Below are 23,792 nucleotides of genomic sequence, written 5' to 3'. Positions count from 1 at the left end.
CGTTGGATAAGTGAATACGTTGGATAATAAGGAAGAATTAAGGAAAAGCTTATTAAACATCAAATTAGGTTATGATTTTAAGCACCAAAACATCATGTTATACAACAAATTTGACAGAAAAAGTAGTTCAATACGCAGTAACGCTATGTGGTAATTACTGTAATGATGAATTTAGCACCAAAATATCACGATGTTTTGAAAACATTGACTACAAAAATGCGTTGGATAATCCAGAACGTTGGATAAGTGAGACTCTACTGTACAGCAAATACGTTAAAATTGACTTTAAAATTCATATTCCCCCCAAACCCACCCACCCTCCCTAGAATCTACCCTTACCCTTCTCCAAAAAAGCCTGTTGGCAGAAGAAGGTCTTGACAGTTAAAATACCATTAAAGGCTCTTCCACAAAGCCATATAACCCAGAATATACAGGCAACCCTCCCCCCCCCCAAATATCTGCTTTGAACTGGGTAATCTGAGGGCCTTTCAACACAGCCATATAACCCAAAATATCAAGGCAGAAAATCCCACAATATCTGCTTTGAATTGGGTTATCTGAGTCCACACTACCATATATTCCAGTTCAAAGCAGATAATATGGGGTTTTATTCAGCTGTGTGGAAGAGCCTAAAACTATGTTTATAACGGTGTTGTCGAAGGCTTTCATGGCCGGGATCATGGGGTTGCATGTTTTCTGAGCTATATGGCCATGTTCCAGAAGTATTATCTCCTGACATTTCGCCCACATCTATGGCAGGCATCGTCAGCAGAGAATACTTCTGGAACATGACCATACAGCCCGGAAAACATACAACAACCCTATGTTTAAAACTCAGCCCCCCCCCTCCCCAAATCCAATCTACGGTATGACCTCCCCAGCAACATGCTCATTATTCTTCCCCAAATGTCTGCTAGCAGAGAAAAGTGTTAACCTGCTTGCAGAAGGCCAACAGGGATGGAGCCCACCCATTTCCCATGTGGGGTGCACTTGAGCAGGTGGTGGGACAGAGAGAATGCCCTCCAATAGATCGTAGAAGTCTCATAGACATCTAGATTCATAGAAAGAGATATAGTTCTTCAGATAACCTGGACCGGAGCCATATAGGGGTTTGTAGATCAAAACCAGCACTTTGAATTGTGCCTGGAAACGTGTTGGCAGCCAGTGGAGCTACTTCAACAGGGGGGTTGTCTGCTTCCTGTAGCCAACCCCAGTCTGGCTGCTGCTCTTTGGACCAACTGAAGTTTACAAACACTTTTCAAAGGCAGCCCCATGTAGAGCGCATTACAGTAGTCCATCTGGGATGTAACCAAGGCATGTACCACTGTGGCCAGATCGGACTTCTCTAAGAATGGGCCCAGTTGGCACACTAGCTTTAACTCTGCAAAAGCACTTCTGGTCACTGCTGATACCTGGTCCTTCAGTTTCAGAGCCGAATCCAGGAGTACTCCCAAACTGTGAACCTGCGTTTTCAGGAGGAGTGTAACCCTATCTAATACAGGCTGAGTCCCTATTTTGAGATCTGTCGTATGACTGACTAGGGTCTGTAGGTTTGTCCTTAAGCCAAATTTGTATGCAAGTTGGAACAGGCAGCAGTTACAAACGTTATAAATGGCACAAGTTTTTCAGTTCCTCAAAACTTTTTATCAAGTGCACTGGTGCAGAAAAATAGGGGGGAGGGGAGAATGAATAGAACAAAACATACTATATTCCTGTTGGTTTTGGTGTTGATGTGGGGTGGGGGCCAAGTGCATTTACTTGGCTAATACTGTGCAATTGGTTATACAGGCAATTACAAACATCCGACTTACAAACGACTCATAGTGCTATCCAAAGCTAAAATCACTATATATATTTGGCTGGAGTTACAGTTAAAAATGTACCTGTTCTGACTTACAGATTCAACCTAAGAATAGATCTACAGAACTGATCTTGTTTGTAACTTGGGGAGTGCTTGTCGTTCATAAAATTAACTTGCATGAAGTCCTCTCTCGGTTATTAAAAGAGTGTAGTACATACAGTACTTATTATTTTGCTTTCAGGAAGTCTTTCCTTCTGGATTTTTCCTTGGATGAAAGCATGCTGCCTTCCACTGAAGATGGTAACCTTGAATTATGATCATGGAAAAGGGAATAAGTTCTGTGGAAGTTCTTCCCTCCAAATCTTCTCATGCCACTACTGTAAGGATGATGGTGAAAGAACATGAAGCGATGCAGAAAGTGAGACAAGTGGGATTTGTGCTTGTACATGCAGGTATAGACACATCTTAATCAACAGGAAGGTTGATTATGCTAGAGCTTAGTGTACAATACATTGGGGAGAATGTAAAGCTTGGATACCAGGAAGGGATTGATAAAGAAATTGAACTTTGGATATGAATTGCTTTTCTAGTGTCCTCCTCCGTTGCACATGATTATGAGTATCCCTTTTCAAACGATTTCTTGTCCTCTTAGAACAAACAGCACAAGTCACGGATCTTTATGATTCTCATTTGAGTATCTTGATTTAAAGTACACATTCTTTTCTCCCATCACAAGTGGCTTCCTGAGGTTTACATTTGTGGATTCGCCATGTTGTTTTTGATTAAGGTCAAAGTGGAAAATTTTCTTTTGAGGACTAGATTCCCTTGGGATAATCATTTGGGGGAGAGATGGAGCCAAAAATGGACAGGGACACCTCTTTCCTTCTCTCAAAAATTTTCCTCTCCTACTTCTTCCCCACCCAGTAAGATTGCTCTTGCCACACAGCTTTTCAGATTTGAAATTAGGATACGGTTCCATTATCTGGGTGGAGGCCAGAAGGGGGTGCTAGAGAGAGAAGGACAGTCCATTTTATTGGTGGGGGAAGAGTTCAAGGAGGGAAACCATTTCCCCCCATTTTCACTGATTATTCACTCTCCCCATTTCAAAAATGAGGGTTGTTTCCAGGACGGCGACATGGGTGGGGGGAATAACGAGAAAACGGGAAAATGGTTTTTCTCCTTCAAACCCCCCACCCCCATAAAATGGACTATCCTCTGTCTAGCACCCCCATTTGTAGTCTGCCCGGATAATGGAATTCTATTGAAATTAGTATGAGAACTGTAGATTGTCGTCCCTTAAATTAAAATGTAAACTTACAGTCAACATTCCAATTTCATGGGGGTTAGGGGCGCAGCTGGAAACAGGACTACTTTGTGGATATTCACATGGTAACTGCACCATCAAGAGTCAGGGCCTGGGTACAAGCTGTTGAAAAATCAAAACCAACAGCGTGAAACCTCCAATGTAAAGGACTGACTGTAAAGGCTTTTTTCATCATTTTCTTAGGTTTTAGAACTATCTAACTTTTCTGGTTTAACAGAATTTCTTAATTATCTCTTTGTTTTTAATGACTTACCACTTTTTTAATGAATAAATAGTTATTCGGCCCAAAAGCTATGGCATATTTTCAAGGCTAGAAAGCAACAGGATAATCTTAACATGTACAAATGATGTTTTCTTACTGTTAGGCATGAAAACAATGTCATGCAAGTTATGAAAATCCATTATCAGTGTTGTATGGGTGGTCTGAGTGCTGACAAGGAACGTGGTAGACAAAGACTCAAATTCTCACTCTTCCAGGGAAATCCACTTGGACAACTGAGCCAGTCACACTTTCTCAGCTTTGAAAAACCACAATGGCAAACCTCTAAGTAAAGCTTGCCCAGACAACTCATAGAGTCACCATATGTTGGCGTTGACTTGAAGGCCCATAAGAAGGGAAATGGCAATGGGAGTCCTGTGAGTTCAGAGTTTTGAATTTCATCTTGGTTGTTTAGGGTAATTTTTTTTTATTTGAGTTGTTACTGGGCCAGACTACATTGAATAATATGTAGTTGTTATCTGATATACACACACACACATATATATCATTTCATAGAAGGCAGCATGTTTCTGAAAGAGTGACCGATTATAGAAACCTATGGAGACTTATTCAGAATTATCCTTATACTGTTTGTATATTGATAGACCTTTGCACATTAGAAATTTTAGAACAAAATACTATCTGTAGCATGTGCGGGGAAGACTTTCATTTAGAGGAGGAAATATGTCACCCTCCAGATACTGGATTATAACTCCCTTCAACTCCAGTGAGTATAAATCAATAGGGAGGAATGCTGGGACTTATATTTCAACATCTGGAGGACAGCACAATTATGCCCCTCTTTTAATAGGATGGATATGGGTTTACAGACTTCTTATGAGATACATTTTTGTTGGTAATTTTGCTAATTTTTTAAAGAAAGTGACAAATGTGTGTGTGTGTTTTATGGAAATATTATTTCTGTTTTATGCACTTACCCGCTTTCCTTCCCTTTATATCCCAACCCCCACATCTTCCTGATATTAGGTGCAGGGTATCATTCTGAATCCAAAGCCAAAGAATATAAGCATGTGTGCAAAAGAGCCTGCCGGAAGGTAAGAAGTGGTCAGTTGAAAAATGCTTTCCGCTTACTTGTAATTATCAGAAATTATTAATTAATATTTGTTACATTTTTTAAAAGTAGATTAGCTTTCAGTCTTAAGAAGGATTGTGTTTAATTTTGGAGATATATGCAAACCTTTCTTCCCCGAGTCCAGAAATTGCAATACATATCTACATATCTGGCTAATTTTTTAAAAGAAAGTAACAAATTTGTGTGCCAATTTAAGGACTTTCAAATTTGTTAGATTTTGGTGACTTGCTCTTTTTACAAAAAAATCAAGAAAATTGTCATCTTGTGCAAAATAAATACATAAATAAATGGATGGATGGGTGGAAAAGGCGGACTTACAGTGCTCCTTGGGGCAGTGTTCCATTTAGTTGAAATTTCTAGATGATGGTGTTAAGGCTGCATAGGCATTATCTTTAACTTCTGGAATTTCCTTAATTTGCTACTTTTTATAGTACAGTAGAGTCTCACTTATCCAACACTCGCTTATCCAACATTCTGGATTATCCAACGCATTTTTGTAGTCAATGTTTTCAATACATCGTGATATTTTGGTGCTAAATTCGTAAATACAGTAATTACTACATAGCATTACTGCGTATTGAACTACTTTTTCTGTCAAATTTGTTGTATAACATGTTTTGGTGCTTAATTTGTAAAATCATAACCTAATTTGATGTGTAATAGGCTTTTCCTTAATCTCTCCTTATTATCCAACATATTCGCTTATCCAGCGTTCTGCCGGCCCGTTTATGTTGGATAAGTGAGACTCTACTGTAGTTGTTCTAGATGGGGTTTGATAAATTTTGAATGTTTATGTTGCATTTTTAACCTGGGATTAAGGCCTGTTGAACTTGCTCATGCTTACATTTTAATAGTTACACTGTACTGAGATTTCCAATTAACCATGTTACCACTTATTAAATCCCATTTATGGCATAAATAGTATTTCAACAAATAGTAGTTCACTTTCTTGCATTTTAAACCTGTCTCCATTTCAGTTTATTTTAGTCTTTAGGTGTAATCTCCACCTACTTTTTAATTTAGAATTGTAATAAGGAGCTTGGCATCTCTAGATGTTAATGTAATGCAGTGTAGACTGCATAACAAACTGTTAGGAACGATAATCATACTCCAGCAACATCTGGAGGACTACACTTTATTTACCCCAGTTAAGAATTGTTTTCACCTTTAAAAAAAGCTGTGCTTTAAATGATGACCTTGTTTTTCTTTTTGCATGGGCTATTTTGAACTCTTGGAAGAAATACTCAGTCTAAGGAGTAATAGTTGAGAATAACTGGCTGGTGACTGGAAGGTGATCAGAAGGCCAATCTCAAGTTGTGGCAATCACAGTAGGATATAAGATATGAGACGGTCTTCAGATCATTTAGATCAGGGGTCCTCAAACTTTTTAAGCCGAGGGCTGGTCCACAATCCTTCAGACTGTGGAGGGGCCGAATTATCATTTGAAAAAAAACCGAACAAATTCCTATGCACACCGCACATGTCTTATTTGTAGTGCAAAACAACAACAACAATGAAAGAACAATACAATATTTAAAAATGAAAACAATTTTAACCAACATAAATCTATCAGGATTTCAATGGGAAGTGAGGGCCTGCTTCTGGCCAATGAGATAGTCAAGTTAATTAGGGTTGTTGTTGTTGTTGTTGTTGTTGTTGTGTGCCTTCAAGTCATTTCAGACTTTGGGTGAGCCTAAGTCTAAAATTTATTTATTATTTATTTACTACATTTGTATCACACCCTTCTCACCCCAAAGGGGACTCAGAGTGGCTTACAAATTATATGTACATACAATATATATTATTAGCATAGCACAATATTAGCATTATATATTACTATGTTGAACTATACCACTATACTGTAATATTATTAGTAATATTATATGTAATATAGAATATATAATTAATATTATTATATGGTATTATTATTAGTGTTATATTGTATTACATTATAATATTATTATCAATATTATATGTATATACAATATATTATATTATAAAACTGAGGGCGGGGGCCAGGTAAATGACCTTGGAGGGCCGCATCCGGCCCCCGGGCCTTAGTTTGGGGACCCCTGATTTAGATCATTGCTTCTTAAACTATGGGTCCCAACTCAAATTGGGTCTCCTTAGCTCAATTTGGGGTCACAAAAATGTAACAAGAAAAGCTTTCTGAACACCATCCATCACAAATTTGTTAGCAGCAACATGCAGGACTCACAGTGGACTCAGCAGAAAATGTTTCAGCTGTGTCACTATTAGCAAGTCTTGCTAATAGTGTTGTATTATCAATAAACGTTTGATTTTATACCTATTTTATATACCTGGGGTCATGTATATGTGGAAAGTGGAAAGGGGTCACAGATGGAAAAAGTTTAAGAATCCCTGGTTTAGATCATTATATTGTGTCTTCAGCGCTATAGGAAGGCATTGTAAATGATGGCACACCGTTCCCCTCATCAAACTTCTTGTTTAATTTTTGCTTCTTTATTGAAATTTCATTGGGCTGTTTCTGTTTCTATAGCTAAAACATGTGTCTAAACTCCTGAATTGTGATTAACTTAGTGTATTTACAGTGGAAATATCTTCCATTAACAAGCGTATTTTACTATAAGACTTGAATTCCGTTGATTCAATGGAGTTTATATAATTATTGCTCTAGTTTTCAACAATTCAGTGACTCAACTTTAGTTTAGATTATTGGGAAGATTCTGATTTAAATACTCCTAACCGATCAATAACCCTTGGGGCCCCTGGTGGCACAGCGTGTTAAAGTGCTGAGCTTGCGAACCAAAAAGACCCAGGTTCAAATCCCGGGAGCGGAATGAGCGCCCGCTGTTAGCCCCAGCTCCTGCCAAGCTAGCAGTTCGAAAACATGCAAATGTGAGTAGATCAATAGGTACCGCTCCGGCGGGAAGGTAATGGCGCTCCATGCAGTCATGCCGGCCACTTGACCTGGAGATGTCTGTGGACAATGCTGGCTCTTCGGCTTAGAAATGGAGATGAGCACCAACCCCCAGAGTTGATCACAACTGGACTTAACGTCAGGGGAAACCTTTATCTTTACTTTTAACCGATCAATAATGAGAATATAGTTTTCTGCTTCATTGCCCATTGTATGCAGTACAAAGAAGAATACTTCTATTTATCTATTCTTGTATGGCAGCTTTGGTGTCTTCATGTTCACAGCAGGTTTTTTTCATAATATAGTTGGAGTTCTTAATTTGTGTGGTTCATGTTTTGGAAGTTCTGTAATTTTTTTTAGAGTAGTTCCTACACATCTTTTGAAATGACTTTGAAAACATCAATTTCAGGATCAATTTATTCACTAGGTTATATTGTATAAAATTTAATATGTAAAAAATCAAAAGGCAAGATTTTATATCTTAAATATTCTGTCTTCTAGGCGATTGAAAAGCTACAGGCTGGGGCTCTTGTAACAGATGCAGTGACTGCAGCGCTAGTTGAACTAGAGGTACTTACATTTATTCAGGCATTCAGTCATTTGGATGCAGTTTGTTGACCATATTTCTCTGTTCCTCCTATCCTGTATTGCATGTATTAATCTGAGAACATATGCATATGTAAGAGGGCATAGATGTATATAATGGGTTCTTCCTTTTCTTTGTTATTGCTGAAAGGTTGTTCCTTTTTCTGTGAAAGGTGGCTGACAGATTTACTCTGCATTTTACGTGTTTTACTTTCATTTCAGAAGTTAGGATTTGCTTCTTTCTTTATGTATGTTTCATCCTGGTTAGAGAACTGGCAGTAAGTTTATGAGCTCTTGAATCTTGCCCTGGCAAAACGCTACATTGACTGTAAGGCACAAGATCCTGTCTGATCTTGGAAGCTAAGTAGGGTCAGCCCTGATTAGTATTGAATGGGAGACAGGTGCGGTAATCTATATTTCAGAGGAAGCAACTAGCAAAACAGGAATTGAATTAGGGCTGTCTGTATGATGGCTTTGCATGCTGTTTATGAAATGAGTTAGGCAAGCAAATTAGTTCCGAGTCCTTATGGTTGTAGGATGAGAACAGAGAATTAGGCTTCAATTTAGTGATTTCTGATGTCTGTACTTAGCTACTTAACTGTAATTAGAGGTCTAAGTATTTCCTGATTACAGTGGAGTCTTACATAGAATCATAGAATAGTAGAGTTGGAAGAGACCTCATGGGCCATCCAGTCCAACCCCCTGCCAACTTATCCAACATTCGCCTCCCTCCCGGATCCATAGCTGTTTCTCTAGGCAGCAAGGACTGAACTTTTTACTTATCTAATTTCCGGCAGTGTTGTTACTGTAATTTCACTTTATGCAATTCTATCTTTATTTGTAGTCAATTGTTTAGTAGTCAGTGTTTTTGTAGTCAGTGTTTTCAATACATTGCGATGCCTTGGTGCTAAATTTGTAAATACAATAATTACTACATAACAGTACCATGTATTGAACTGCTTTTTCTGTTGATTTGTTGTAAAACATGATGTTTTGGTGCTTAATTTGTAAAATCGTAACGTAATTTGACGTTTAATGGAGTTTTCCTTAATCACTCCTTATTATCCAACATTTTCACTTATCCAATGTTCTGCCGGCCCGTTTATGTTGGAGAAGTGAGACTCTACTGTATTAAAGTTTCCAAATGCTGTAATTTTAAACCTCATAGCATCAATTATTGAGATGCTCTGCAAAAGGTTGGCTAAAAAGTATATAAAAATAGAGTATGTAAGCTACTGTGAGACCTAACTTATTCCCAGCCAGCATGACCCACTTTTCTTTTCTTTTATCTTTGCTTTCTTGCTTTTCTCATTTCTTGGCAATTTTGCCATTTGTTTTTAATTTGGTATCTCAACCACATCCTTTATTCAGTTATAGCTTACCTTTGTGACCCTGTCGGTTAAAAGAAAATAATGGCTAATGATGTCATAATCCTCAACTTGACTGCATACACCATTGTGGCCCCAGCAACCATTTGTTTGAAAGAAAACCTTTCCATCGGCATCAGCATCTCTTGACTTGGTTTCTCCCCCACTTAATCCCTAGACAGCTTTTGAATGTTTATTTACATGCTGAGGTATGACAGTTGTAATGTTTTGAAATGTGCACCATGGCTCAGCTTGTCCTTTAATTGCTTGAATTTTCAGCCATTCGGATAGGAAGAAGCTCGGTTTATTGCTGTTCATTTCTCAAGTTCTGTGTTTGTTTATTCTGTTCTTTGTTGACATTCTCAAGGGAATGTTGCATATTGGAGATTCAATAAACACTGTATTTTCCTTTTTTTTGGTTTCTCTCACCTTTCTGATGGTACTTCTCTTTCTCCTGTTGACAGAAGCTATTACAGTAGAGTCTCACTTATCCAAGTTTCACTTATCCAAGGTTCTGTATTATCCAAGGCAGTCTGCCTTTTAGTAGTCATTGTTTTTGTAGTAAATGTTGCAATGTTTTGGTGCTGAATTCGTAAATACAGTATTTACTACATAACATTACTGTATTGAACTGCTTTTTCTGTCAATTTCTTGTAAAACATGTTTTGGTGCTTAATTTGTAAAATCATAATGTAATTTTATGTTTAATAGGCTTTTTTCTTAATCCCTCCTTATTATCCAAGATTTTCGCTTATCCAATATTCTGCCGGCCCATTTATCTTGGATAAGTGAGACCCTACTGTATTATTGTAATTAGCAGCAATCATATGCTTATAAAATCATTGGAGGCATAGAAATCGTTGGTAGGGCAAGGGATGTGATCCTCAGTTTTCCTGGTCCAGTTCTTATTACTCTAGTCACCATTCAATTCTCATAATAATGTTGGAAAAAGCGGTTGAGAGAGATCATCTGGAGTTTTGGAGTTTGGTGTCATCTGTACGCAGATCACGTTCAATTCTTATCACTCCTTTCCACCTTCTGCTAAGGAGACTGTGCAGGTCCTGAACTGGTGCTTGGCAGCTTTGACAGTCTGGATGAGGACGAACAAATTGAAATTGAATCCAGACAAGACAGAGGTACTCCTGGTTAGTTGGAAGGCCGAATAGGGTTACAGCCTGTGTTGGACGGGGTTACACTCCCCCTGAAAACGCAGGTTAGCAGCTTGGGAGTTCTCATGAACTCATCTCTGATTCTGGAACCCAAGGTTTCAGTGGTAGCCAGGGAGCTTTTGCACAATTAAAATTTGTGCTCCAGTTGTACCTGTACCTTGGAAAGTCAGACTTGGCTACGGTAGTCCACGCTATGGTTACATCCCGAATAGACTATTGCAATGTGTTCTACATGGGGTTGCCTTTGAAGATTGTTCAGAAGCTTCAAATGGTTCAACAGGCAGTGGCCAGATTGCTCACCGGAGCAGGGTACAGGGAGCATACAACCCCCCTGTTACGTCAGTTCCACTGGCCTCCAGTCTGCTACTGAGCATAATTCAAAGTGTTGGCTTTAGCCTATAAAGCCCTAAATTGTTCTGGCCCAGCTTGCCTGTCAGAACGTATTGCCCTCTATGAACCGTCTTGGAGTTTGCGATTGTGTGGAGAGGCCCTGCTCTCGATCCTGCCTTCCTCACAGGTGCGATTGGCGGGGATGAAAGACAGGGCCTTCTCAGTGGTGGCCCCTTGGCTGTGGAATTCCCTCCCCAGGGGTATTAGCTCAGCCCCTTTCCCTCTTAACCTTTGTTACCAAGCCTTTGGAGAACTTGTGAAATAGACATACAGTAGAGTCTCACTTATCCAAGCCTCGCTTATCCAAGCCTCTGGATAATCCAAGCCATTTTTGTAGTCAATGTTTTCTATATATTGTGATATTTTGGTGCTAAATTTGTAAATACAGTAATTACAACATAACATTACTGCATATTGAACTACTTTTTCTGTCAAATTGGTTGTATAACATGATGTTTTGGTGCTTAATTTGTAAAATCATAACCTAATTTGATGTTTAATAGGCCTTTCCTAAATCCCTCCTTATTATCCAAGATATTCGCTTATCCAAGCTTCTGCCGGCCTGTTTAGCTTGGATAAGTGAGACTCTACTGTATATGGATTGATGTGCAATGACTCTTGGAATGGCCCGGTTTACACTTGTGGATTACGTGTTTAACTGTGACTGTATTGTTTTAAATGTTTCAATTATTTTAATGTATTTTATAATTTTCTTGTAATGTTGACTTGAATTGTACACTGTTTTTAAGGCATCAAATAGTTGCCTATTATGTAAGTTGGGTCGATACAGGGAATGCTGTGGATGTAGCCTACCTGGATTTCAGTAAGGCCTTCGACAAAGTCCCCCACGACCTTCTGGCAAATAAACTAGTAAAACGTGGGCTAGACAAAACTACGGTTAGGTGGATCTGCAATTGGCTAAGCGAACGAACCCAAAGGGTGCTCACCAATGCGTCATCTTCATCATGGAAAGAAGTGACAAGTGGAGTGCCGCAGGGCTCCGTCCTGGGCCCGGTTCTGTTCAACATCTTTATTAACGACTTAGACGAAGGGTTAGAAGGCACGATCATCAAGTTTGCAGACGACACAAAACTGGGAGGGATAGCCAACACTCCAGAAGACAGGAGCAGAATTCAAAACGATCTTGACAGACTAGAGAGATGGGCCGAAACTAACAAAATGAAGTTCAACAGGGACAAATGCAAGATACTTCATTTCGGCAGAAAAAATGGAAATCAAAGATACAGAATGGGGGACGCCTGGCTTGACAGCAGTGTGTGCGAAAAAGACCTTGGAGTCCTCGTGGACAACAAGTTAAACATGAGCCAACAATGTGATGTGGCAGCTAAAAAAGCCAACGGGATTCTGGCCTGCATCAATAGGGGTATAGCGTCTAGATCCAGGGAAGTCATGCTCCCCCTCTATTCTGCCTTGGTCAGACCACACCTGGAATACTGCGTCCAATTCTGGGCACCACAGTTGAAGGGAGATGTTGACAAGCTGGAAAGCGTCCAGAGGAGGGCGACTAAAATGATTAAGGGTCTGGAGAACAAGCCCTATGAGGAGCGGCTTAAAGAGCTTGGCATTTTTAGCCTGCAGAAGAGAAGGCTGAGAGGAGACATGATAGCCATGTACAAATACGTGAAGGGAAGTCAAAGGGAGGAGGGAGCAAGCTTGTTTTCTGCTGCCCTGCAGACTAGGACACGGAACAATGGCTTCAAACTACAGGAAAGGAGATTCCACCTGAACATCAGGAAGAACTTCCTCACTGTGAGGGCTGTTCGACAGTGGAACTCTCTCCCCCGGGCTGTGGTGGAGGCTCCTTCCTTGGAGGCTTTTAAGCAGAGGCTGGATGGCCATCTGTCGGGGATGCTTTGAATGCGATTTCCTGCTTCTTGGCAGGGGGTTGGACTGGATGGCCCATGAGGTCTCTTCCAACTCTACTATTCTATGATTCTATGATTCTATGATTCTAAGCCACCTTGAGTCCCTTCTGAGGTTGAGAAAGGCAGGGTAGAAATGTGAATAAATAAATAAATAAATAATCTTAGTATATGTTCTAAAAGCATATAAAAAGAACTATGGAAAGCAAAGCTAAGTCTGTCAGTGTCTTAGCGAGATTTAAGTTAATTCAGATGAGAGAGAAATATGCATTATAGACTAAATAATAAATATATCTGATTTTCAACTTGACTGGGGGCTCTGGGGAAGGCATCCATGAGAGGTTGGTTCCAGTAACTCCCAAGGAATATCAAAATCAGTGGATGCTGAAGTCACCCGTTATAAAATGGTGTAGTAAAATGACATCCCTTATGAGAAATGAAATGGTAAAATGAAAATTTGCATTTTGTATTTTTTAAAATGGCAAATTATGGTTGATTAAATTTGTGGAATACGGAGGAAAATTGGACTATAGAACAGTGAACTAAGGAACATGTTGTTCCAAATAGGAGTGTAAAGTGAAAAGGTTTTGATTTAGCTATTCAGTTTTTAAGCACTGCTAGTAATACCTTTTTGCATAAATATTGTTAACCAATATCAAACTTTGAGCCCCAAATAGAAGAACGTTGATTATTTTGATTTTTTTGCATTGCATGTCATACTCTTAAGTGGGGAAGCAGGTATGTTTTATATGGGGACATGCATGTTACAGCATCTTAAAGTCACATGGATTATGGGACTTTATCTATCAGAGCTTTCTCAAATTGAAACTCAGAAGAAAATACTCTGCTCCAAACCAGATTTCTTCTGCATGCGTCAGAGGAGGAGATGGGAGGAGGCAATCTTTGCCCAATTGGAGGCCAAGAAAACAGTGACGTGGGCTGACAGGGAAGCTATTTAAGGGGTGGGCTGCCCCTAAAGTGGCCATTGTGGTTGCATCGTTTGCTGCTGTGGGTGGACTCACTCGCTCTCTCTCGGCTTGGCTTGCTGCTGGTTGCCTTGCCTTGCGTTTTGCTTTCAGCCTTGCTGCTTCTTTGCCTTGCTGGTGAGGGCACTGGGCAGTGGACACAGATTTGGGTTTTCTTTTTTGCCTGGATGCTTGGTTTATTTTAATAATTTTCCCTTTGAAGGGAAGGGACTGGGATTTTTGAAGTGGTAGGGGTGAGTTTGGCTGGGGAGTGCGTGTGGGACCTTTCTTCTTTGTGTAAAACCCCCTTCTTCCTCCCCCCATTTGTTTTTTTAAAGAAATATATTTCAAAGGAAAGAAATTGTTGGGCTTCCCTTCTCTATTTAGAAATCAACCCCCCCCCTCTCTCTCTATAACTGGCCCTTGGAAAATCTACTCTTTTATTTCTCCCTAATTCTCTGTATTGCCTCTGGCTTGGTCCTCCCTCTCCTTTGGGCTGTATAGAAAACAAATACAATAGGATAGTCTTATTATTTGTTATAGATTACACATATTTTTGAAAGCGAAGACATTTTTGGGCACCTATCTCTATTCAAACCTTCAGTCTTTCTCTAAAACTGGCCCTTAGGAGAACTATAATTATTTTCTCTCTCTAGTACCTTTGCAATTCCCAACCCTTGAGTGTTTGCATTTCACTAAAATACAGTAGGCTAGCGGAGCTTGGCCCTTGGGAAAACTATATTTCCTCCCCCTCCCTTGGTTGAGTTTCCTTGTTTATAATCCCCAAGTTGGTGGCCTAAAAAGGGTCGATATGGCCCTCTGTGTGTGGCAATTTTCACCCCTTTAGCCCTAAAACTGAGTGGGTGGGCGAGCCTCTGAATCCCTCCCATTGCTGCCAATGGTCCGAAAATTTTCATTTTTTCATACGTTAGACGAAAATCTATCCGTATAGGTGCCCCATTTTCGGAAATGGGGACAAATATAAAAACGAGACAAAATGAATGAAACAACAAAACGAACAGCGATTCCATACAAATGCACATGACTATTGAGAAATGGGAAAATAATGATAATGTTATATATTCATGTTGTATAATAGAATATTGTGACTGGTAAAGATCATAAAAGCTCTATTTTGATGGTTAATGCTTCTTTATTCATTTTTATTATAGATAGTAATTATCTCCTGACAGTAATAGGAAAATGATGCTTTTACACTCACATCACTATGATACAATTAGCTACTCTCATACTCAACAAAGAGGATTAATCTGTTGACTAGAGAATGGGCTTCAGAGAAGGGGATGTTTTTGCTTTTTGTCAGAGTATAGTTCTTATATTGACCCTTACATAATTCAACCCAGGTGTTTTGGACTGTTTTTTAAAACTAAAATGTATAGACTTAACACATTTCTAGACTATATATTTCAAAGACAACTTAGCTTGCATCATAGTCAACATTTATCCTGCATAAGAGCAAACAATGTTGAATAAACACTCCCCAAATCACCCAGACGTTATTCAGTACATGCTGAAAACAAAGCAGAATGATCATTTGGCTGTAAAGCTTGGCTGGAATGTCAGAGCTGAGTAATTTTTAAAGATTTTCCAGCAGTATTGTTTGCAGCTAGAAAATATTGTGTGCTTGTCATGCTGTCAGTATTTATGCAAATGCATGTTGGAAGTAAAATATTTAAGAAATGAAATTCCGAGCATTGTGAGAGAAACTGAGATGGAATCACTTTGAGTATATATAGCTGAACATTATCTATATACTTTTCAAACATGAAACATGATGAGTTTTATCTCAAACTTTAAAAGTGTTGACCGACAAATGCTTTGCATAAAGTCTCTGTATCTTTCCTCTCTTATCTGTATAGATTTATCTAGCAGTTTTGCCAGAATAGCTTGTGGTTATACTTTTTTTGCAAACTGATTAATAATGTAAAGTTCAACTTTAAAAGAAATATAATTTGTGATTTATGTTGAAATTGGGAGTGGAGTGCAAGTCTGATATGATTACCAGTTCCTCTAAATAGTTTTGACACTTCAGTTTTTCTTTTGCAGAATGTTTGCTTTCTGGTTATAAGCAACTTCTACAATTCATTGCTTCAGCTGTATGAAAAAGATTGTATCTAGAGTAAACAAATTGCAACTATGTCCCATTGAAAGCAGTGTGAAAAATTACCCACAACTCAACTAAGTGTCACAACTCAAATTTTCTATATACCATGTTTTCTTAGATCATGCTTGCCATCATCTTATTAGGAAGACCGATGAAATCTTCCAGATGGTGCAGGGACATGTTCATTTGTGTGACAATGACATCTATTTTCTGCAGTATAGTCTTCCAATTAATTTTCATCAGCCTTCTAGAATTTGCCAGTAGAGTACATCTTTTTTCACATATACTCTGAAGTTTTCAGATACTGTGCCATGTCATATTATTTTGGTTTCAAATAGACTTTCAAATAGTGTATCAGGAAAACAGTTTCTTTCACTTTAACTCATCCTAAAGGCACATAGGAGCTTTTTTATCCATCGGTAATTCCTTCCACGGCTTTTATACTTTTCCTCTGTGCCTTTCCTTTTTCTCGTGTCATGCAAGGAAATTTCAGTTGCAATTTCTATTCTGAGTGACATATGTTGGGCAGCCAGCTTAGCTAGGAATTGTTGCTTGACTCCTGAGTTTGATGTGTATGTTTCTGGGTGTTTTATCTTGATGCACTTTTCTTTAAATTTCTTTGTAGGATTCACCTTTTACAAATGCAGGAATGGGATCTAATCTAAACCTTTTGGGTGAAATAGAATGTGATGCCAGTATTATGGATGGAAAATCACTAAATTTTGGAGCAGTTGGCGCTCTCAGTGGTAAGGAGATGAAGTTCTGAAGGGTGAACTGTTGAAATTCTTAAAGGCCATTGAGTATGTTTTTAAAGCAGTCTTCCTAACCCGATGGCCTGCAAATGCATTGGATTGCAGCTGCTATCATATCCAGAAGGCATAGCAAACACAATGAACAGCTGACTGGGAATGATGCAAATGGTCCAACACATCTAGACTCTAAATATTAAGGTGCAACTAATTAAAATAATATTTCAGACCTTTTTACTTAAATAAAATATTGTAATTGCAGGGAGAAAAATAAGCATCATGATTTGGATCTAGATATCTGATGTAAATGGAATAAGCCTTTCCACTGGTGTCAGGAAACTAACTCAGCAATGATTTTCACATTATCCTTCTCTCTGCTACTTTCTGTGCTCTTCTCCTTCAGAAGAGCATTAGCGAGAGCTTCAGAAAGAAAGAGTGAGAGAGGAGGAGGAAATCTTTTCCTCTCACTTCTTCTCCCATCTTATTAGCTAAAGTGTCCTGAGTTGAACTCAACTTACTAACATATTCTAGTAATGAGAGTGTATTAGGGAGATCTTAGGACTAAGTTATTATCTTCTATATATTATGTAAAATGTAGCTCTTTAATCTCATCTGATTGTTTTGAGTGATGTTGTTTTTAGCTTGGTATTTTCGGTGTCAGAGTGCAACCATAATATTTTATTTTTTACAAAGTGTACTATGAAAAATTATCACCAGATGTTTAACTGGTAGATAGTACTTCTCTTTATTATTCTTATAATAATTGTACATGCCGGTGAGTGATTTCATTGATTAGTTCTCTTGAATCCAGATGAAAATAAATAACATTTTCAAGTATTTATGCCTATCATAGTCTACAGTCATGGGACTTATTTTCCGTGGTATTTCAGCCTTTCTGCTAGCAGATGTAGTATATTTTTATTTCTCATTTTCCAGTCTACCTGTAAATTGGAGGATGAGCCTGCTCTTGATTAATTTGTTGTAACAGACTAACATTGCTATACTTCTGAAGATGTTTTTAATCTTGTCTTTTTTAGGAATCAAAAATCCTGTTTCTGTGGCAAATAGATTGCTGTGTGAAGGACAGAAAGGAAAACTATCTGCAGGCAGAATTCCTCCTTGGTAATTACTTGATTCTGCTTGTTTCTTTGGTGCCATAATACTTACAGTGTTTGGAAGCATTCTTGAAAACTGGCTAATGTTCTTTAGTTCATATCAGTAATAACATTCTTTTAAGATGTGGACTGGCTTTGTTCCTTGATTCTTGGAACACCTTGTGCATTTATTACATCTGAAAATAGAATGGAGTATTAAGAATAAAAGGCAAGACTATGCTGAGTTTCATCTTATTTTGTAGTTGTTTATATAGATATTTACACAGTAACTAAGTTTTTATTTCTTACGTTTGTTCATGAAATATTAAATTCCAGTAAATTAAACTTCAAAGCTAAACTTGGAGCTTGTTGTTGATTTAATATTACATTGGTGATCTCCTTTTACTTCCAGATTTTTAAAAGTTTTAGCATATGCTGTTTTCCTTGTAAAAAACATATTTTCAAGTTGATTTAATATTTGGAAAGTTGAGGGTAAGGTGTAATTATGGTCTTCCTTTGGTTTGGAGGAAAAGGGGCATTATATTTGCCAAATTATTATCTGAGCATTCATTTCAAATGGAGTGGCTCATTGAATATATCTTAAACTAATAAATAAATCTTCTAAATGGCTTATGAGAAGGAAAATGGATCAGGCTCAAAATGGAAAGGTTAAGAAAAATAAAAGTAAAGCTAAAATTAAGATTAAAATGGTAAATCCATTAAAATGACAAGAGGTCTTTAGAGCTCAGGAGCCTGGATAAGATGCTTGCTACAGTAGAGTCTCATTTATCCAAGCCTCGCTTATCCAAGTTTCTGGATTATCCAAGCCATTTTTGTAGTCAATGTTTTCAATATATCGTGATATTTTCGTGCTAAATTCGTTAATACAGTAATTACAACATAATATTACTGTGTATTGAACTACTTTTTCTGTCAAATTTGTTGTATAACATGATGTTTTGGTGCTTAATTTGTAAAATCATAACCTAATTTGATGTTTAATAGGCTTTTCCTTAATCCCTCCTCATTATCCAAGATATTCGCTTATCCAAGCCCCTGCTGGCCCGTTTAGCTTGGATAAGTGAGACTCTAATGTATTTTTGAAAATACTTCATGCAGAGAGGCAGGATGGATCTTAGGAAACATGCAGTTAGATGCACCAGGCAATGGTCGCATTAGCCAATTTAGCTCCAGCCTGCAGAAGAAAAACGAGTCTCTTTAAACTCCAAGGACAGGACTTCCGGGAGTGGCAGCATGGTGGCTGGTTGAGTGTCTTGAGAGCTCTTGAGCACCAGCCTCCCAAAAACATCCTGGTTGAGCCAGTAAGCTCACCTCCCTCGAGCGGATTGAGGCTTGTGGGTCTGTCGAACCTGTTAAGACCCTCACCGACGATCCCAAAGAGCCAGGCCCCCCTCAAGGAGGTCGGCCACGGGATCCGGACGAGGGGCAGTGGGCAGTGGGACACGAGGAGGCAAGCTTGGGCGGAGACCGATCCTGTTCCCGATTACAGCAGCCTAGACACAGAGATGAAGAAATCAAGATGAGAGAAATGAAAGTGTATAGGAAAGAAATCGTTAAATCGTGTACGGATCTAAGGAAAATGAAAGGGGATTGGAAGAAACTGAGGCAATTTCAATATATATTTAAGGATAAAAGAAGAAGGAGAAATCATCTCACTTCTTAACATTCCTTAACTAAAGGAAGACTATAAGTCAATGGAAAATTGGAAATAAAGCCTAAAAAAAGATACAAACACAGTAGAGTCTCACTTATCCAAGATAAATGGGCCAGCAGGACATTGGATAAACGAAAATCTTGGATAATAAGGAGGGATTAAGAAAAACGCCTGTTAAACATAAAATTACATTATGATTTTACAAATTAAGCACCAAAACATGTTTTACAAGAAATTGACAGAAAAGGCAGTCCAATACACAGTAATGTTATGTAGTAATTAAATTAATGAATTTAGCACCAAAACATTGCAACATTTACTACAAAAACAATGACTACTAAAAGGCAGACTGCCTTGGATAATACAGAACCTTGGATAAGTGAAGCTTGGATAAGTGAGACTTTACTGTATGTTAAAGAATAATTGCAATATTTCTGGAAACTGGAAACTGAAAATTGGGAGTATTTGAAGAAGGGCAGAAGCGGTATAGGAAATTGAAGCCCTCAAAGATAAGATAAAAAGTAAACTGACCTTGGAGAGGAATTGTTTTGTCTAGCTGAGCACCACGCCGCTCAGGGGAAGCGCTTGGCTCAGCCTGACTGGAAGTGAGTCTGGAGGGAATAAGGCAAACACCCCAAGCAGGAGGAACAGAAAGAGAGAACACAAACCATAGAGATCTAAAGGCAGCCTAGAGAAACGAAAGAAGAGACAAGTCACAAGAAACAGTGGGAAAGAGGACCAAAACAGACGGGAGAAACTCTGTCAGCCAGAGCAGAAGAGAGAGAGGAAACGGCACCCCGAGACAACCCAGCAAGTAAGAAGCAAGCAAGCGATCGCAAGCAAAAATAAGGGACGAAGCAGAGAGGGAAACCATTGCGGCAAGGGTGAATGAAGCTGGAAAGACCCAAGACAAGAGGACAGACATGAGGATGAGAAGTAGACGGCTCCAACAAACAGGACGAGGACAAGAAGCAGATGAAATGACGGACCAGGACGAGCAGATGGGGACCGGGAAAGTGGAAAGGAGACAGATGAGACTGGACTACAGTAAATAAGAACATGAAGAGACTGTAAGTAGGGATTAGAATAAGGGACAGAAGGAGAGAAGAGTAAGAACACCCCCCCCCCTTTCTGAAGGTTTTTTTTTTTTGGATTATAAAAGATTTGCTAAAACAAAGGAAGGTCCCTCCATAAATTAATGAATACTGGAATACTGGACATAGGGGGCTGGAATAAATCAGAGATAGAGTAATATACAATATATTAACAGTATATAAAGCATAAGGGGCAAGAAATATTTGGTTACAGATTTAACTGAAAATCAATTTGAGAGGGGAAATCAATTAAGGAGAGCAAATTAATTATTGAATTGTCTATATGTTTATTTAAAGAACTGTCTATTTGATTAATTACTTTAATTGTTTGAATTCCATTACTTAATTATCTAAATATTACTTAAATGTGTGGAAAGAGCAACTGATAAGTTAAGAACTATTAAGTAAGAAGTTGACCTGTGAACTAATTCATCAATTGAACATTAACTAACTGACCATTAATCAAGTGATTAAGCATTCAATTAATTCCAGCCATCCATGATTAATCCTAATTATTATATTGGGGTTAAACAAATAATCAAGAGGCACTACAAGGATAAGGAAGAGCTAGAAATGTATACACAGAGAATAAAAATAGAGAAAGAAGACAAAAAAGTACTTGGGAGGAAAAACTCCCTCCCAGAGGAACCTAACTTAAAAGACATTATGAGAGAACTCCAAAAGATAGCTGAAAATCAGAAGACGCCTCAGGAATAGATGACAAGCATGAAAAAGTAACTCTCGGAAGACCTTACAGAAATGGAAAAAAAAAAGAGCGAACTTCAGCTGAGCATCAAGGAGATTAAAGAAGATAAACAAAAAATGGAAAAGACTCAAGATAAATAAATGCAAGACTGGAAGCAAGACAGGAAAAAATTGAGCAGAAAGAACTAGAACTCCTAATAAGAATAAAGGATATACTAGAAGAACCAAAAGAAACCTAAAATTGAATGTAACTCAACTCTTACTGGAATTGAGTCAGACGACTGATGAGGAGATGGAGAAAAATATTGATAAAATCTTCAGAATTGCATCAAATTTCTCCAAGAAAAATCATGCAGCAAGAGACACAATAATGCAATTTTCTAAGAGAAAATGCAGAGAAGAGGTTCTAAAAAGCAGCAGTAAAAACACCATTAGATATAAAGGAAAGAAAATAGTAATATTTAAAGAATTCCCATTGAGTACCCTAGAAAAAAAGGAAAGAATACCAATTTCTCACCGAAGAGTTGAAAAAGAGGCAGATCCGCTTTAGGTGGGAAAGAAAAGAAGGGATCATGACGACGTATAAACAAGAAAGATATTGGATTGCATCCAAAGAAAAGGCAAAAGAATTCTATAAGAGACTAATGAGAGAGACTGAGATACCAGAACAGACAGAACAAGAGACCAACAGAGAGAGAAAAAGGGCAACAACAATATCTCCCGAAAAGACGGAGACTTTGACCAAATTGCTACCCCCAGAAATGGGGACTTTGGATGAAGAAAACGAAAACCAGGGCTAAATCATGGAATTGAAATATTATTCAAATAATATAAACGTCCTAAACTCCCCCAATAAAAGAAAAGGAGTATTCAACTACAGTAGAGTCTCGCTTATCCAACGTAAACGGGCCGGCAGAACATTGGATAAGCGAATATGTTGGATAATAAGGAGAGATTAAGGAAATGCCTATTAAACATCAAATTAGGTTATGATTTTACAAATTAAGCACCAAAACATCATGTTATACAACAAATTTGACAGAAAAAGTAGTTCAATACGCAGCAATGCTACATAGTAATTACTGTATTAAGAATTTAGCAACAAAATATGATGTATTGAAAACATTGATTACAAAAATGCGTTGGATAATCCAGAACGTTGGATAAGTGAGTGTTGGATAAGTGAGACTCTACTGTACTTAAAGAAGTATGAATTTGATGTTGTGGCCCTCCAAGAGTCACATGTTTCGCAAAGACATACAACACACTTAATTAACAAATGTATTGGTGAGGTATTTTTTCTCTTCCAACTCGATTTGGACTTTAAGGATGACGATGGAAGGATGATTAGCGTCAAAGTAAAAAATTAGTAATATAATAATATTATTCTGCAATATTTATGCCCCGAATGGCTCAAAAACGATCTTTACTAAGAAAATTAGAGGAAAAAATAACAGGACAAGATTTTGATGACCTAATCATCATGGGAGATTTCAATGGAGTATTAGACCCCAAAATAGATAAGAATGAGAATCCAAAATTGAAAAAGACAAACTAAACAGGGAAATTACTGGTAAATTTATTGAAAATTCTACAAAATTGGGAATTAAAAGATGCATGGAAAAGTCACTATGCAAAGGAGAAAAACCACCTTTTTTTCAAACCGTCATAGGTCATGGTCTATAATTGACATGGTCTGGATGCCACCCTCATTGATTATCAAATTAATAAAAATTAAAATTTTATGCAGAAACAATTTGGATCATTGCCCTTTAGAATTTGCAATAAATAAAACACAGAAAATGTATAAATGGAGACTTAACGATAACTTACTAAAATCAGAGATATTGAGAAAAACCAAAAAATACCAAAGGAATAGTTTACCCTGAATGATTGTGATGAAGTATCACCCCAAAATATCTGGGACGCCAGCAAAGCTTATATGCAGGGTCACTTTATGCAGCAAAGTGCCCCCCCAAAAAAACAAAGCAAAGAACAGAAGCATTACAAAAAGTGACAGAGGAGATTAGACAAGGTGAAATGAAACTAAAAGAAAACCCAGGAAACAGGACAATAAAATATGAATTAGAGATATTGGCTAAACAAAAAACCCTTTTAGAAATAGAAGAATTAGAGAAACAGTTAAGATTCATAAAGCAACAACAATTTCAGAACACTAATAAGCCAGGCAGATGGTTAGCTTGGAAGATCAGAAAAAAAGGCAGGCTCAATTTATATCTGAAATACAAGCGGAAGGTAAAGAATACACCACTGAACAAGAAATAGCAAACCAATTCAACAAATGTTATAGTAAACTTTACACTAAGACCAAATAAAAAAGGAAGACATATCACTATTTCTAGGCAAGCAAATGTTAAAGAAGATAATAGACCAACAAAGATAATTACTTAATAAAGAAATCTCAGAACAGGAAATTAAAAGTACAAACAGGAAAATAGACGGGAACAAAGCCCCGGGTCCAGATGGACTAACTGGAATATATTATAAGGTACTAGCTGTGCCCGGCCACGCGTTGCTGTGGCGAAGTATGGTGGTATGGGAAATAAAGTATTGAGGAATTGGTGGTAGTTAAGGTAAAGGGTAAAGGTTTT

At 38.0% G+C, this 23,792-nt stretch overlaps 1 protein-coding gene across 10 annotated transcripts in view; it reads left to right on the top strand.

The window, feature by feature from the left end:
- tasp1 (taspase 1) overlaps positions 1 to 23,792 on the top strand; it is a 135,048-nt gene that overhangs the window by 1,740 nt on the left and 109,516 nt on the right. For 9 of the 10 annotated variants that reach the window (XM_062957830.1, XM_062957828.1, XM_062957841.1 and 6 more), the window contains exons 2-6: positions 2,043 to 2,253; positions 4,372 to 4,439; positions 7,881 to 7,949; positions 16,489 to 16,609; positions 17,650 to 17,734. In XM_062957830.1, the coding sequence (XP_062813900.1) occupies positions 2,115 to 2,253; positions 4,372 to 4,439; positions 7,881 to 7,949; positions 16,489 to 16,609; positions 17,650 to 17,734 (482 nt within the window). In that variant the 5' untranslated portion in view covers positions 2,043 to 2,114. Of the gene's footprint in view, positions 1 to 2,042; positions 2,254 to 3,602; positions 3,762 to 4,371; positions 4,440 to 7,880; positions 7,950 to 16,488; positions 16,610 to 17,649; positions 17,735 to 23,792 lie in introns of those variants that run through there. The other variant, XM_062957836.1, reaches the window with a different exon arrangement.

Source organism: Anolis carolinensis, chromosome 1 (assembly GCF_035594765.1).
Source record: "Anolis carolinensis isolate JA03-04 chromosome 1, rAnoCar3.1.pri, whole genome shotgun sequence".
Taxonomy (NCBI): Eukaryota; Metazoa; Chordata; class Lepidosauria; order Squamata; family Dactyloidae; genus Anolis; species Anolis carolinensis.
This window is presented reverse-complemented; position numbering and strand designations above follow the sequence as displayed.